Genomic DNA, 16,153 nt, shown 5'->3' on the forward strand with positions numbered 1-16,153 from the left:
TATTATTTTCGACACTATTTATAACGGATTAAATTTGTTGTTTCAGATTTTGTGTTTCAGATTTTGTGTTCCATTATATACTATCTTCACAACAATTGGTCAATTTATAAAATGAGTTAAAAGTAATGAATAAAAAATAAAAAGTGAGAATGATACATAATAGAACACAAAATCTGAAATAAGATCTCATTTATTACACCAAATTATTGTTCTCTATCTTATTCTAATAATAAAAAAACTAGGAATGGTTTATTTAAAATTATTTAAATAATCAAACTTGATCAAATTTTATTTTAGTTGGTTACTCAATTTATTAACCAAAATACTATCATATTTTAAATTTTAAATTATTATTTTTTATTTTATCATTATATATTAATATTTTTTAAATATTTTTATAAAAAAATTATTGCTGTCTTAAAAAATATTAAGAATCCTTAATTTTTAAATAATTAAAGATAATTTAAAAAATTCTAATTCGAACAAACCCTTTAATGAATCTTGACATTTCAAATCTAAAACTTTATTTACAAAAAATATCTAAACTAAATTTTAAGTTACAAAAATGATTTGTTTGGCAATATCTAATCAGAACACCATATTCTACAAAGATATGATGAATATAGAACTCTAATTGGACCAAAGTAAACTATAAAGACTAGTAAAATACATCTTACAAATTTAGAAGCTAAAATTAATTTATAACCCAAGATTGATCATCTATGATCCTTTTTTAGGTTCCAGCTCTATCCAAATTGGACCCACAAAATTACACTTTTTCTCTCTCATTTGCCTAACAAAGACTAATCTTTTATGCAAATACATTCAAGTATTTGATACAATTTGGTTCAAGTTTGTTCTCTGCATCGTCTTCCACAATTTGCTTCAAATTCCATGAATTCAATGCCTATTTTCAATCAATTTTATTGAAAAAGTTACCTAATTGTTTGATTGGCTTAGAAGGGCGGTTTCTAAATTTGGATATTTCGAGTCTTGTCCACTTCCGATTCCCTGCCGATATTCTCTGCTCTGCTCTTCTGGGTCGGTGTAATTTGGTTTCTACTGCACTCGGTGAGTCGGTTTGAGCTCAATTTCATGTATTTGTAACCTTCATTTGAACAGAAGAACATAGAAGAAAATAAGATAAGCTAAACAGAAAAGAGAGAGAAAGTGAGAATGAAGAAAGGAAAACATGTCGAGAAACCTGTCGGGCCTATGTTTCCTAGGCTACATGTTAACGATACAGAGAAAGGAGGTCCTCGAGCTCCTCCGAGGAACAAGATGGCTTTGTATGAACAGTTTAGCATCCCTTCTCAAAGACAACAACAACCGACTTCTACAATTCCCCCGCCACGAAACCCTAATAATTCAACGGATCTAGGTCTTCAAGCATCGTCTAGCAGGGTAAACATAACTGATTTGTTCAATTTCATTGTTTAATTTCATCCATAAGAAGAAATAAATACTTATATGTGATGAATTCGAATTTTATAAATTAGGGTTTTGTTTTATGAATTCGAATTTTCACATGATATTAGGGAACGGGTGGTCATGAGAAGTCTAGTTCTGTGTATACTGAATTCAGCATGTCATCAACACCAAAACCCGATCCAAAGCCAATTCCGAAAAAAGATGAAGATGATTTTGCAGTTCCTGTTTTTGTTCATTCGATGAAATTTCAAGATCCACGCAGGAAACATGTATGTAATGACTCGAGATTCAAAGTGGATGCAGTGAATAAGGAGAACCCGAACCCGCGTGTGGGTGTTCTGAATACCGAGAAAAGAGTACAGACAAGTGACCTTAATTTGAATGAATCTAGGGTTTATTCGAATATGGTTAACAGTAAATGCACAAATGCTTCAGATGAGTTTATCAGTTGTATGGATACCGGTTACACTTCTCAACCTAGGGTTGATTTATCCTTGAAGGAACAGGGACATGTGGATGAGATCTCGGAGAATACTATAGTCGATTCCATAGCTGTATCGGAGTTATCCCCTGATGATGTTGTTACAATGCTTGGTCAGAAATGTTTTTGGAGAGCTCGAAAACAACTAGTTAAGTAAGTTATTTCTAACTCTTACTTTAAGTTTTGGATATCCTTTTGTAAATTTGATGATTGGTTTCTAAATTTGAAAACATTTTTTGCTTTAGACAAAATTAATTGATAGGAAAAAGTATTCACAATTTTGAATTTGCCCTCGATTTTATCTAATCCACTGTTTAAGACATGATTAATTGGTATTAATATCGGCTGCGATTTGAAAATATATTAAGGAGTACTTTGTTAAAGTGGTCAAAATCTTTTTTTTACTTTGTATACCATAATTAATTCAATGAACCCCTTTCAATTAATGTGTTTATAGTGAGAATTAAAGTATCTTTGATTTAGGGTTACTTGAATAATTAAGTGTTTAATTTAAAATAACCTTGTTTTATGCATGTTATTTGGGATTAGGAGTATAAATACATATCTAATAAATATATATTTTTTTAAATAATAAAGGGTATTTTAGTGTTTAGACTTTAGATTGATGGTTTAAATGATATAATTGATAAGTAAATGTTTGATTGAATATTGGATTATTTGAAATTAATCACAAATAACCCACATTAAATATTTTGTTACAACTCTATTAGGTACATCATTTTTTCATTTTTTAAAGGTTAATTTTTTTATTAAATGGAGTTATGAATGTTGCTTTTGTTTATACAAAATTTAACAAATGATCTATTTTCTTAAATTGATTTTTTTTTTTTCAGTCAGCAAAGGCTATTCGCACTTCAAATATTTGAGTTGCATCGATTGGTAACGGTACGCAACTTCTCTCATTTGTATAGAACAACTTATCTCGTTTAACAATACATCTGAAACTTTAGTTTTTCAATCAAAACAGGTCCAGAAGTTGCTCGCTGGTTCACCTCAAATCTTATTACAAGGCGACAAAACATCTTCCGAAAAACTTACACTAGACTTAGCCATAAAACCTTCTACTACCCAAACACCAAAACCAAAAGAAGCCAATGTCGAACCTCTCGAGCAGATAGAACACTCGATGGTTGGGAAAACCAACCCCTCTACATCGCTGAACCACCCCCACCCCCCGATTCAACCTCCCCCTAATAACAACACACAAATCCTTGGAACCGCTCCAGAAACAATCCCCGGTATGCACCCCTGGCCATATTATCAAACTGCTGAACACTTTTTCGTCCCTGAGATGTCTCCTTCTGAAGGATTCATATTCAAAGCCTACCCTATCACCGATTTTATGGGTCCTGTCCCTCATAATAATAATAATATCCCTCCTCACCCAATCGGATATTTTCCACAGTTTGGAATTTCTACCATGAATCAAACCCTAATCGGACAAACACAACCAACAAATCCTTTCTATCCACCGAATGGGGCCCACATATCGATGACTTCAAGGGGAAGCGAGTTGCTACAACAAGTGAGTACAGCTAGTAGTCCAAGCGTGCAAGCGAGCGATGGAAGAAACGGAAACACTCTTCCTCTCTTCCCAACAGTATCAACTACAACTAAGGTTATCAAAGTGGTGCCTCATAACGCAACAACCGCGTCGGAATCTGTTGCCAGGATCTTTCAGTCGATTCAGGAAGGTAGGAAGTGAAGTTCGATCCTTAATGGTCCTTAATAGTCAGGAAGGTAGGAAGTGAAGTGAAGCTCGATCCTTAATGGTCCTTAATAGTCAGGAAGGTAGGAAGTGAAACTCAATCCTTAATAGTCAGGAAGGTAGGAAGTGAAACTCGATCCTTAATGGTTCCTTAATGGTTCCTTAATAGTATGTTCGCGAAACTTATGATGGTGTCTCTCCGGTTCTATTTTGTTGTTGTTACTTTTCAATGTTTTCCTTTCGTGCGACTTCGGTTACACTTGTGTTGTGTATGTATATATATGTGTTGCAATTACTGCTTTTGGTGGTGACAAATCTGAGTAGAGAAACTACATGAGAAGAAGAGGGAGTTTATTGTAATAGATAAAGAAGTTAGTTAATTAGTTTATCTTGTATTTTGTCATTTTCGATTTCCAAAAAAACTTATGTATGGAGGAGGAATCATGATTCCTAATTTCCCATTGGGAGTTTTAATAAAGATAAATTCTCCATGTGCTTCATAGTATTTATTATTATTATTTTATCCGAACTTGTATGACCTTATTTAATATAAAATTTAATTTAAACATTAATATAATTATTAATAAAAGGTAATAATAAACAACCATGGATATTATTTCTTTGATGAATACTTAAACTGCACATAGTTCTTTCATATAGATATGCCTCCAGTCTATATATACAGAGAAACTAGCATCAAATTACAAACCCAACCATATCCATATATATATATATGATAAACAACATAAGTTCATTTTTTCCGAACAATCTGGAGTCATAAGATATCGAATCGCGAAACCATTTTCAAATAATCACGCAATAAACCCCTGCTGAATCGAGCTCCATGGGTTTGATGGGATTGAAGGACAAGCCTGTGCTGAAGTCTCAACCATCTGTTCTTCCTTTATACCGGCGTTACAAATATTAGCAAACGATCGCATATGTTTCATACCGTATTGGGAGAGTGATCCACAGTGTTTCTCGAATGTCCTAACCTGCGGTTAGTTACGAAGAGAAATCTGTTATTAGTCTGAATTTTGTTTTAACCAGAATAAAAAATGTTAGCTATACCATTGTTCTAAGACAGGTCCAGTCATCGACAAGGGGTTGTCCAGCAGGTCTGACGGTTTTCAATAATTCGGAACTTTTTTCAATTCCGAATAGAAGCTTTCCTATTAATTCCATGCTGTTGTCTATGTGCATCCTATGTGACATTGCTTCGAAGAAATGCTTTTGCGCTTTCATCTTTCTTGGAGAACCTTCTGGAGCTTTTCGGAACTGTCCACGCCAAGAAATAAAAGGAAGAACATTTAGGTGTCAAATGGCATCATCAGTCAAGTTCTTAATAATGCATATAAAATTCTAAGGAATAGTAATAATTTCAAATAATCTTCCAGCATCAGATATTTTCAAATGAAGTCATTTTGTGTTTTCTCACATGATAGAAATAAAAAATAAGGTCCATCACATACCTTGTGCCAGAAATGCAATAGATCAGCATCGCGTTGATTAACAGCTTTTGAATGTGGACGCAAAGAGTTCTCGTCGACAAAAGTGTAGTTATCATTTGCAGGATTTGTACCGATATACTTGAAAATTTTGTCTGTGCTAATTCCAACATCACCATATTGCATGACATGAGAACCATATATGGAGTTGTCATTTGAAGTTCTTTTCTTCACCTGCAAATCATACCATGAAATTTGATAACTCGTAAAAATCGTCTCATGAATCAAACAACTGCAAGAATTATTATTTTTGATATCAAATTACCAGCTCATACTGCTGATGCAAAGTTTCTGTCTGAAGATTGTGAATGTCACTGTAAATAAAATATCAGAGTTGATTAACAAGTGAAATATATAGATTTTGCATAAATCAATACAAAATTGACATTTTTCTCAAATAAACTTAGTTAAATAACCTTAACAAGATTATTTAAAAATAAACACTTGGTTATTCAAATAAACTTAGATCCCCATCCCCTCTTTTTTTTTTCTTTCCTTATATGTTCCTTTATTGTGTTTTGTTCTTGATTCTAGCTTGTATTATTGAAATCACAATTCACAATATTTTAATCAGTATAAACAATAGCTTAAAATAAAATTTACATTTACCTGTCTTCCATCCAGGCAACACTGTAGAGGTCACCCAAACATGTGTCATATTCTTCTGGAGGGCTCGGGTATTCGCCAGGGCAGTAAGTTCCCCAACTACTCTCTTCAGCATTAGCAGCTGTAGTTGCATAAATATTTAATCCTTCTGGAAGGAGACCCTCAAAGATACTTCCAGACTCACAAGCTTCAAGATAAAATACCTGTAAATATGAAAAATGACCTATATAACAATCTTTTTAAATAATATATACATTTTTCTTCAGTGAATAACAGTTGAATGCATCTTACCAAGCTTTTGTATGTCCCAGATGCATGCTTCTTTTTCAACACTTCAATCAGATGATCAGCATACAGGTAAGGGTATGTGGGCATCCCTGTAAAACATATCATTGAATTCAAACTAAGGCATGAATGAAGTAATCAAATAAACCAGAATGAGTGCAATATAAAAACTCAAAGTAAAGTCTATGTCGTGTTTTATTCACCCCAAACTTCATTTCTTCCAAAAATTACATTCAAAACGACGTTATTTTGTACCTTAATTTATTTTATTAGGAAACAGCCAAATAACACTAACTATATACATAAATTTATATTATAATCCAAATCGAAAAATAAAAACCTCTAAGAATCTTTGCATAGATAAGGTACAATCTCAAGTTAACTTGGCGAGAAATATAGTGTAATGGGATAAAACAGGCAAAGGGGTGAGCAGAAAATACAGCATCTACGGGCTTGGGGTTATTTTGAAATAATATTTTATCGATAAAAAAGTGAGTTATTTGGTGTCAAGTGACAGAAATATCTTTACTAATTAATATTTTAAATGTCTTACAAAATAAAGTAAAAAATATTTTAGTATTTTAGTGACGATTTGATAAATGAGTGAATTGTATGTTGGATTTAATCTAAATAACCCAAATCAGACAAGGCCTGAGATTTTTTGATTAACATGACAATGATTCTTTATTCCTAAGCAGAAAGCATTTGATAAACAAGAAGATACATGGAGGCAAGAGAAATGAGACAGACCAAGCATCCCAGGACCACCGTGGTCAGTGTAGTAAATGAAGATGTGATCATTCGGCCCACTCTCAACCACCTTTCCACTACCCCCTTTGGTAGCTGTCTTGTTTCCAAGGATCACCGCAAAGAAGTTATCAACAGTTACACTTTCACCAGTATAATCCTGCTCAAGTTGAATAAACAACATAAGAAAGAAATTACACTGATATAATTAGTATCATTTGGGTGCTCGAGGGAGGAAGATACATACTTTGGGAACTCCCTTGTATACATCATCACCATTAGGGCTGTTAATAATGACTCCAGGCCTAGGATTCTCTTCATTATCAGCAATATCATCATACATGAAAACTACAATATTTTCTTCCTTGATCCCACCTTTTCTTAAGATTTGGTAAGCATGGCAAACATCAGCCTGCAAAAGGAAGATGCAAAATTATCATCAGCAGAAGGAAGTAAGCAATTAAAGGGTGAAAGAATATGAAGATTTATCTGATAAATTTTGATATCTCTTGCTGAATTTGTTATCAAGGGAAAACAAATCTAGATGATCCCATTCTTTAAAAATATTTCTAAATCATACACTAATGTATTCCTTTTTTGTTAAGCTTCATCATATTGGTCAATCCAATCTAAGGGATAAAATAAACCATCAAAGGATTGTTACAGAACTATTACATTGCTGCTCAACGAAGTAAGAATCAATACTTACCTACTGCTGGTCTTTCATTTTCAGTTGATTAAACTAAAAGGAGATATTTAAGATACATTATATTCTATATAAACCTATCAAAATCCAGTTGAAGGATAAATAATCCATACAGAAAAGATCTCTCTACACCTACTTGATGAGTAGCAAACCTAGCAGCCAATTTGCTTTCGCAAGGACAAATGTTCACATCAACATGACAAAACATAATGATCAAGTATCATATCGTCAAGAATAACATGATTTTGATCGTGTTTTAGCTCACCTAATCAAAAGTAAGGATGTTTTGCAACAAATTAAAAAGTCAAACCACAAAACAGATCATCTGAACTAATTATGCTCCGATTAAGGACAGAAGAGATCACCTGATGCCTGTAATTCCAGTATCCATTCGATCCTGCGATCAGAACGGCCCACCTAGTACCAACGTCATCACCAGCGGCATCATCGTTATTCTTTCCCTGGCCTCTCCGGAAGAATCTGGCGGCTTCTGAGGGCAATCGGAGAAAATCGCCGGTGAATTCACGGCTGCCGGCGGCTACGCCGATTATCAGTGCGAGGAGAATGAGAACGCGTTTCATGGCGGTTACCGGCGACGGCGGAAGAGAGCGGTAGAGGAATCGTGGAGATGGAGGAAACCGGAGGAGATATTTATAATGAAAAATTGAAGAAATTTAAAATTCTTTAATTGGTGGAATCTTATCGTCCGTTGATTGGTAAATATTATAATTGATAGCTTATTGAAACTATTTTATTTTGGACCCCACAAGTATGTTTCATAATTAATTAAATATTTCAATTTCAAGTTGTCAAATCATTTAAATATAAATTTGAATAAATCTTATCAAATAACAAATTTATTAAATATAAAGATAATTTATGTATTTATTATTCAACACATCTCCTAGTTATATTATAAAAATAAAATAATTAAATTTAAATAATGAGAACAAAAATTGTAACAAGTTAATAATAAATTTTGAAAAACTATAAAATATAAAATATAGGGGTTTACAAAAAAGGGAGAAAAGTCCATTTAACAACTAAATGAAATACTTTTTTATTAAATCATCCATTAACTTTGTGGCTATAGGGTTGGTGACGGCAAAACCCTAAGTGAAGTGCGAACGTGTCTTGTGCGCCGCGATATGTCGACAATATTGTTGCGGTCGTAATCGTCGTTGAAGAAATTCTCGGTCACAATCGCAAATAAATCACACATCGTTCGTTGTCGTGCGAATTGTGCCATCTGTGCGATTTGTGCGATCTGTGTTCCGTGTGTGTCGTGATTTCATCTTTTGGTCGAAAGGGTCGTCTTTTCGTAGAAATTTATTATATCTCCTCGTCGATCTCTCTCGATTGACAATTAATACCATTCTCGGTCAAGACTAGAGTACATCAGGAAATCAATTTCCTTGAAATTCTACAAATTTCAAACCTATGTGTACTGTAAAGTTGTTAAAAGCTTCGCTGACACGAATCCGTCTATGTCGGGCACTTTAAATACAACTTTTACAAACATCGTAGCTTCAGCAGTACATGCAATTCCCTCTTTGTCAACAGTTGGTACAAGTCCATCCAACTCTCTTAATTGGGCAATGGGTGAATCCAACACTTTCTCCCTTGATCTTAAGACATAAAATTCGAATGCAACTAACCTCCACAAAGGCTCAGGAGAGAATCATACGAATATCCTCCTTGAAAATCATGGGTCTCCAAAGCCAGGAGGAAAGAGTGAAAACCAGACTAACGTGAGCAAGAGCAATAATAAGGATTTTATAGTCAACACTCTAGGTATGTTTTCTACCAATCCCAATAACACTCATGAGATGAATGCAAATGATAATAGAACTGTTAGTGGAATACATGCTGATAGCCTAGATTGTGATAGTCTAGGACAAGCTCTAGGAAAAGATAGAGTAGTTCTGGAAAATAGTCTAGAAAATAAAAATGCACATGTTATTAACTCAGATTCCAATGAGAATCAAATTCAACTTGAGACTATTGAGATACTTGACTCAGACGAAGAAGCGGAGAAAGTAATCCAAAAAGAATTGGAAAGAGAAACAATTAATGCAGGAAATCTGGGTGAAACAGGAAAAACGCAAAGAACGACAGCAAAAACATTAGGTAAAGAAACAGACCCGAGGAAATGAAGGGTCGGTTTTAATGAAAGGGCAAACCTGAAAGAGCTTAGAAATTAGATAACAAATTGATACTAGGCAAGAAAGGCCAAATCGTTTTAAGAGAAAAGCCAACAGTAAACAAAGTAACTCAACCTACATTACCTACAAGACTGGAATCTCCTTAAAAAAGAGAAGTACGATACTATTGTGAGCTAGTCTGTTGAAACTTTGAGAGAGCTCTCTAAATGCCCCAAAACCAGAGTCTACTTCATTAAGAACAATTCTAATTGGAATGTAGATCAGGTCTGAAAGAAAGCTGAAGAACAGAGCAAAACTCAAGGGAATGATTAGAAAACAGAGGAAAAGTAGAGTAAAAATCAAAAAACAAGGCAAAACCAGAGTAACGAGTAGAATGAAACAGAATGCAGGGAAGAAGAACAAAGGGGAAATATAAGCTGACAATCCAGTTCAAGAAAGGAGAAATATTTTCCTTGGAACATTTAAGCCAAATGTTGAAATTGTCGATTCCCCGTTTGAATTCAAACTACCCCAAGAAGTTGAGGAAAACTGTGTAAAGTCATGGAAGAATGTTATAGTGGGCAACTTAATCGGAAGAAACAATGTGCCATTTCTAGTAACTAAAAAACCCTAATGGAACAATGTGGGGAAAATGGTCTAGAAAAGGTAACATCAAACATTCATGACTTGTACTTTCTTAAATTCAAAGAAGAATCATATCTCAAAAGTATTCTGATCAAAGGGCACACATTTGTTGGGAAAAACTACATGAAACTCAAAAAATGTGCAGAAGGTATGAAGCTCTTCAGCAAGCCCAAATAAACTGCGCAAATCTGGTTCCAATTGCGCAACATCCCTCCCCACATGTATAACCCTGAAGCATTAAGTCACTTTGCGAGCCTATTGAGGAGTCCACTCTATATGGACCCAACTACAGAAAAAGGTGAGCATATGACTCATGCTAGGATGTGCATTGAGATACACCCGAGAACAAATCTTTCATACCAGATGACGGTAACAGACAGAAAAGGCGAATCGACAATTATGAGAATCTCATATGAGTGGAGGCCGAGTAGATACTTTGATTGTAACACATTCAAACATGTCTTTTACAAGTGCCCGAAAATGATTGAAGAAGATCAAGAAAGAGACAAAGATAGAAAAGTAACAGGAAAACAAAACAAGAAAGGTTGGAAAAAGAAAAGGCTGAGAATGAAAGGCAGAAAGAGGTTACTAAAGAATCAGTATTGAGTAAGAAAAAAGATCAAAATAAGGAAGGAAATTCATAACAGGATTTTGAAGGATAGGGGAAAGAAGATAGAGTGGTAAGAGATTCAGAATCAAAGGCTGAGAATGAAGAGATAACAAAGAAACTTGACCTGGAAGCAAGAATCAATACCGAAGAGGTTGTGGAAAGGGAAAACGTAGGAGAAAACAAGAAAGGGGAAGTGAGTGAAGGAAATAGGAAAGATAAAGAAGAGGCAGTTGAATCGGTTGAAACTGTGCAATCTCCAATTCAAAAGAAGGTTGACCAAAGAAACACGAAAATCCCAAAACAACAAGGTAAGCAAATTAATGAAAATACAATTCCTTATAGCCCTGCTATATGGGAAAAACAGAAAGGAATAAAAGGTAAAGAAAGGGGAAGTAAAGCTGAAATATCTTCTTTTCATTAATGAACTTATTGACATGCAATATTAGAGGGTTAAATGACCCTATAAAGAGAAAAGAGGTTAGAAGAATATCAGAAAGGAATGAAATCATAGTATTTGGAATTATTAAAACAAAAGTCAGACAAAGTCAAATAAAGAACGTTGCTTAGGGTTTCTTCAAAGAAGAATGAAAATTTATTCATAACTCTGATGGGGTTAAAAGAAGAATCTGGGTAGGATGGGATAAAAGAAGGGTTGAAGTCAAGAATTTTTTTGAAAACAAGCAAATTATTTTGACAGAGGTTATCAATCTGGTGATAAGGGTAAAAATCTTCTTTACGGTAGTCTATGCAAGCAACTCTGGGACAGAGAGGAAGACACTTTGAAATGATTTGAGAAAAAGCATTACGGACGACGAACCGTGGGTTATTATGAGAGATTTTAACGTTACAAGATTCATGAATGAAAAAGAGCCTGAGACAGACATAACACAAGACATGCATAATTTCAATTAATGCATTCAAGACATAAGCTGCATTGAACCGTCTTCCTCAGGTAATCTATTTTTATGGTCAACTTTAAGAGGGGTGGACAACACGAGAAAGAATAGAATTAATAGAAGTCTAGTGAATGAAAAATGAGTGGAGTTTTACCCAAGAAGCCAAATTTAGGTTTTGCAACAAGGTATCTCTGATCACCGTCCTTTGAAATTCTTTTAGGAGAGGGAAAAAAACAGAAAAGACCCTTTAAGTTCTTCAACTTCTGAATGAAAGATGAAGAATTTAATGAAATCCTTAATGAAATTTGGAACATCAGAATTAATGGAATAAAGATGTTCAGAGTTTGTGAGAAACTAAGATTACTGAAAGGGAAACTAAATAAGTTAGACCGGAAAAAATATAGTGAGTTTTCTAAAAGAGTAGAGGAAGCCAGAACGAAACTGGAGGAAATATAAAACAAGGCACTAAGACCCCCAAATCTACCTTATAACAGGGAAGAGGAAAAAGAGTCTTTTACGCGATTTAGAGACCTCTATTCTAAAGAGAAAAGCTTTGTTAAACAAAAATCTAGAGAAAATTGGATTTCATTAGGAGACAAGAATACTTCTTTCTTCTATAAAAAATGTTCATCAAGGAATTTCAGAAATCAGGTCATAAGGCTCACAAACTCAAATGGATATGTTTTACAAGGACAAAAGGCAGTTCATGAGGAAACAATAAATTTCTACAAAGAGCTGATTAGAACAGAAACGAGCACAATAATAGAGAACAAACGCAAATTGCTTTAACATATTGTGCAAAGGAAAATCAGTGAAGAAAATGGTAACCAATTGATTACAAGAGTCAATATGGAAGAAATCAGAAAAGTTGTGTTTTCGATAAAAGGGGATAAAAGCCCAAGGCTAGATGATTTCAACACGAACTTCTTCAAAGAAAACTGGAAAATAGTGGGTAAAGATGTAAGCGAAGGGGTTTTGGAATTCTTCCAAAATAGGAAAATGTTGAAGCAATGTAACGTCATAGTGTTGAATTTGATTCCTAAGAATTCAATTCCGGAAAAAATTCAAGACTTTCATCCGATTTCATGTTGCAATGTTATTTACAAAATTATTTCAAAAATTATTTCGCAACGTTTGAAAACAGTTATTGATTAGCTTGTAGAATTAGGGCAATCAACATTTATTCCTAAACGCTTTATTTCCCATAATATAATACTCATTCAGAGTTTATTGAATGGATATGGCAAGAAAAACATATCGCCACGTGTGACTTTCAAAATTGACATTAGAAAAGCTTTTGACTCGATCATATGGGGATCAATCCACGAATTCCTCCTTACTGTAGGTTTTCCAATTATTTTTATTGATTGGATTATGCAATGTGTTTTCACTCATTACTTTGTTGTGAGCGTGATTGGTATTAATTGAGGCTTTTTCAAGGGTGAAAGGGGAGTAAGACAAGGAGACATATATATATCCTTACCTATTCGTCTTAATAATGGAATTTCTTGATTGCATTTTAAAAATGCTTCTGAGAAGTCATCATTTCAAATTTCACTCGTACTGCAAAGAAGAAGCAATAACTCATATATGTTTTGCAGATGATCTATTTTTTGTGGCTTATGCGGATGTTGAATCTGTTAGTATAATCAAAGAAACTCTAACAATCTTTTCAAGTATTACAGGTTTATACATCAATGAAGACAAAAGTCAGGCTTTTTATGGAGAGGTTAATGGAGAAAGGAAAGAAAAAATATTCAATATTATGGGAATCAAGGAAGGTGAACTACCAGGAAAATACCTTGGAGTCCCCTTTTCATCAAAACAACTCTGATATAATCACTTCAGACAACTGGTAGAAAAGTTAGAAATTCTGTCTTGGGTTGTGCTACGAAAAACTGTCTTATGCAAGTAGAATCGAGCTCGTTAAAAGAATAATCTTTGGAATTATTGGCTGCTAGGCACAACAGATAGTCATCCCAAAGAAAGTAATGGCTGAACTCGATAGAATCATGAGAGATTACATCTGGAGAACACAAGGCAGAGGAGGCAAAAAAGTAAATGGGAGGATGTTTGCACTCCCATAGAAGAAGGCGGACTAAGAATAAAAAAGTTATGTTGAATGGAACAAAGTCCTCACCATCAGGAGCTTATGAGAGTTGGAGCAAAAAGCGGACTCCCTGTGGGTTAAATGTGTGCATACAAGATTTATGAAAGAAGAGCAGAGTATCTGGACACGAAGCATTAATGAAAGAATGACATGGTCATTGAAGAAGATCCTAAAAACAAGAAAATATGCATTTCAAATGGTGAAAACCACAATTGGAAATGGAAGAGGGGTACTATTCTGACATGATCATTGGCTAGATAATATTCCCATTATATTCAAAGAAGAAATGCAAGGAAGCAGAGTTAAAAGAGAATACATCAAGCACTCATTTAGAGACGTCTAAGAAGGTAAATGTGATTCACCTCTAAGGCGTATTCCAGAAGGTGATAGAATCCTAAACCTAATGAGGCAGAAACAACTCAATAAAAGAAATGAGAAGTTCATTACAGGAAAGGCATGGGAAATGATTAAAACAAGAGGACAGGAGGTAGATTGACATAATGTGGTATGGTCTCTAAATATTATTCCTCGTCGCCAATTTATTCTTTGGTTGGTATATAGGAAAATATTGACAACAAAAGACAGAATTCGAAAATACATAAACATTCCTGATATCAATTATGTCCTATGTTTGGGAGTTGAGGAAAGCATAAACCATTTATTTTGGGAATGCTCTTTTGTAATACAATTCTAGAGGAGATATGCTGCAAAAATGAACATCATTAACTTTCCAGGAACATGGGAAAAATCCAAGAGTGGATGAAGAATAAAGTAAAAAGAAGATCATTCTATATAAGTATGTTGAAATGCTACTTTGGAGCAGTAATATACAATATCTGGAAAGAAAGAAATCAAGAACTCACAGTGGAAGAAGTAGAACCGCTGAAGATATTTGGGGAGATATAACTTCAGATGTAAATGCACTCATTCAATCCTGGAGAGAAATCGAAAGGAATGAAGAGAATAGAAAGCTCTGCCAGATATGAGATATTTCATTTGAGAAAGTCACAAGTAGAATCAAAGTAAAAACACTATAAGCGCTAATTTATTGTTGTTGTGTTCTGTAATCAATTATTGTTTCATCGTCAAATCTAGAAATTGTCTAGATCTGATCTTAAACTTTCGTATTTTTTTTCCTCTTTTAAGTTTTTTTTAATGAAATGACACTAAGTTGTTTTCCTAAAAAAAAATATTTATTTATTTTTATATTATAAATTAGATAAAACATTTCAAATTAGTTTTATTATTCTCTTTACGTACGTGCTCTATACATATTATAAACATTTTAAATTAGTATTTTATAATGGGAAATTTTTACAATTCCTTTGTAACTAAATTATTAACAGAAAAAATAATGAGGATATAGTTTCATTGTCTCAAATTTACCAACTTAGCCGCCTCAATCCATATTTTTCAACACGCATAAATGGTCCTCGAGATAACCCAATGAACAATAATGTTTAAAAGAATACTCAAAATGGCAGCAACACTCCTACAATGTAAAAAAAAATATGAGAGATTGTTTACACCTCTTTGAAGCACAAACGACATTGACTTACCAAAATAAGACTCTTACGCATACATTTATCACCGGTTAGAATTTCATCGTGGATCGCACTCTACCCAAAAAACAGATCTTAGTGGGAATTCTAAACTTTCATAATCTCTCAATAAAACACAAATATAACAACTTTATCGAAAATAGAATAAAGTTGTATTTCTCCATCGCATCCTGGTTTAATGAAGACCTTCTTTTATTAGTATAATTTTTTTTTTTATTAAAATGGGTGTCAAGTGCTATCATTTATTTTTATTTTGATATATATATATATAATATATGAGTGCTATCATTTATTTTTTAAATATCTGAAAAAAACAATTATAAACCAACTATGTTTTATTCAAATAAATTGTTTTAAAACAAGATAACAAAGAAAAACTAAAAAAATAAAGCAACAACTTAACCAAACTTTTTTTGAATATATATTTATTAATTCTAACTTATTTGATTTTAAGTAATTTGTATAAAACTTATCTACTTACACTAATCATGACTTAATAGATTAAGACATAATGTGTACGTTACAACATTGAAAAATCTTAAAACCAACACATAATCATCTAATAAACTTAGGTCTTAAGATGCCTTAAGATATTAACTTGGTATAGTCTACTAACGTTTTAATGAGGACATTGAAAAAACTGTTAAACAAGCACATGCTCTAGTTAAACAATGTTGTAATGAAAATCAATAA

At 33.4% G+C, this 16,153-nt stretch overlaps 2 protein-coding genes across 2 annotated transcripts; one reads left to right on the forward strand and one right to left on the reverse strand.

The window, feature by feature from the left end:
* The first annotated feature begins 792 nt into the window (after window positions 1–792).
* LOC124928714 (ELF3-like protein 2) lies at window positions 793–4,040 on the forward strand. The gene is made up of 4 exons (XM_047468966.1): window positions 793–1,404; window positions 1,539–2,065; window positions 2,767–2,818; window positions 2,901–4,040. The coding sequence occupies exons 1-4, from the start codon at window positions 1,177–1,179 to the stop codon at window positions 3,636–3,638; spliced, it is 1,545 nt and encodes a 514-aa protein (XP_047324922.1). The 5' UTR covers window positions 793–1,176; the 3' UTR covers window positions 3,639–4,040.
* Window positions 4,041–4,235: 195 nt separating this feature from the next.
* Window positions 4,236–8,122, reverse strand: LOC124929300 (vacuolar-processing enzyme-like). The gene is made up of 9 exons (XM_047469624.1): window positions 7,859–8,122; window positions 7,035–7,199; window positions 6,791–6,947; window positions 6,047–6,132; window positions 5,759–5,958; window positions 5,415–5,463; window positions 5,114–5,323; window positions 4,713–4,919; window positions 4,236–4,636 (listed from the first exon to the last, which is right to left on the reverse strand). Exons 1-9 carry the CDS (start codon window positions 8,072–8,074, stop codon window positions 4,454–4,456), a joined length of 1,473 nt encoding a protein of 490 aa, XP_047325580.1. The 5' UTR covers window positions 8,075–8,122; the 3' UTR covers window positions 4,236–4,453.
* Between the last annotated feature and the right edge of the window lie 8,031 nt (window positions 8,123–16,153).

The sequence above is a fragment of the Impatiens glandulifera genome, chromosome 3 (assembly GCF_907164915.1).
Source record: "Impatiens glandulifera chromosome 3, dImpGla2.1, whole genome shotgun sequence".
NCBI lineage: Eukaryota > Viridiplantae > Streptophyta > Magnoliopsida > Ericales > Balsaminaceae > Impatiens > Impatiens glandulifera.

Excerpts from the sequence above, each read along its gene's own strand:
- LOC124928714 (XM_047468966.1), top strand. The coding sequence starts at position 1,177 with ATGAAGAAAGGAAAACATGTCGAGAAACCTGTCGGGCCTATGTTTCCT. Across the intron at positions 1,405-1,538 it reads TTCAAGCATCGTCTAGCAGG|GGAACGGGTGGTCATGAGAA; the intron begins GTAAACATAACT and ends ACATGATATTAG. Across the intron at positions 2,066-2,766 it reads GCTCGAAAACAACTAGTTAA|TCAGCAAAGGCTATTCGCAC; the intron begins GTAAGTTATTTC and ends TTTTTTTTTCAG.
- LOC124929300 (XM_047469624.1), bottom strand. The coding sequence starts at position 8,074 with ATGAAACGCGTTCTCATTCTCCTCGCACTGATAATCGGCGTAGCCGCC. Across the intron at positions 4,920-5,113 it reads TATTGCATTTCTGGCACAAG|TTCCGAAAAGCTCCAGAAGG; the intron begins GTATGTGATGGA and ends TGGCGTGGACAG. Across the intron at positions 4,637-4,712 it reads GGACCTGTCTTAGAACAATG|GTTAGGACATTCGAGAAACA; the intron begins GTATAGCTAACA and ends AACTAACCGCAG.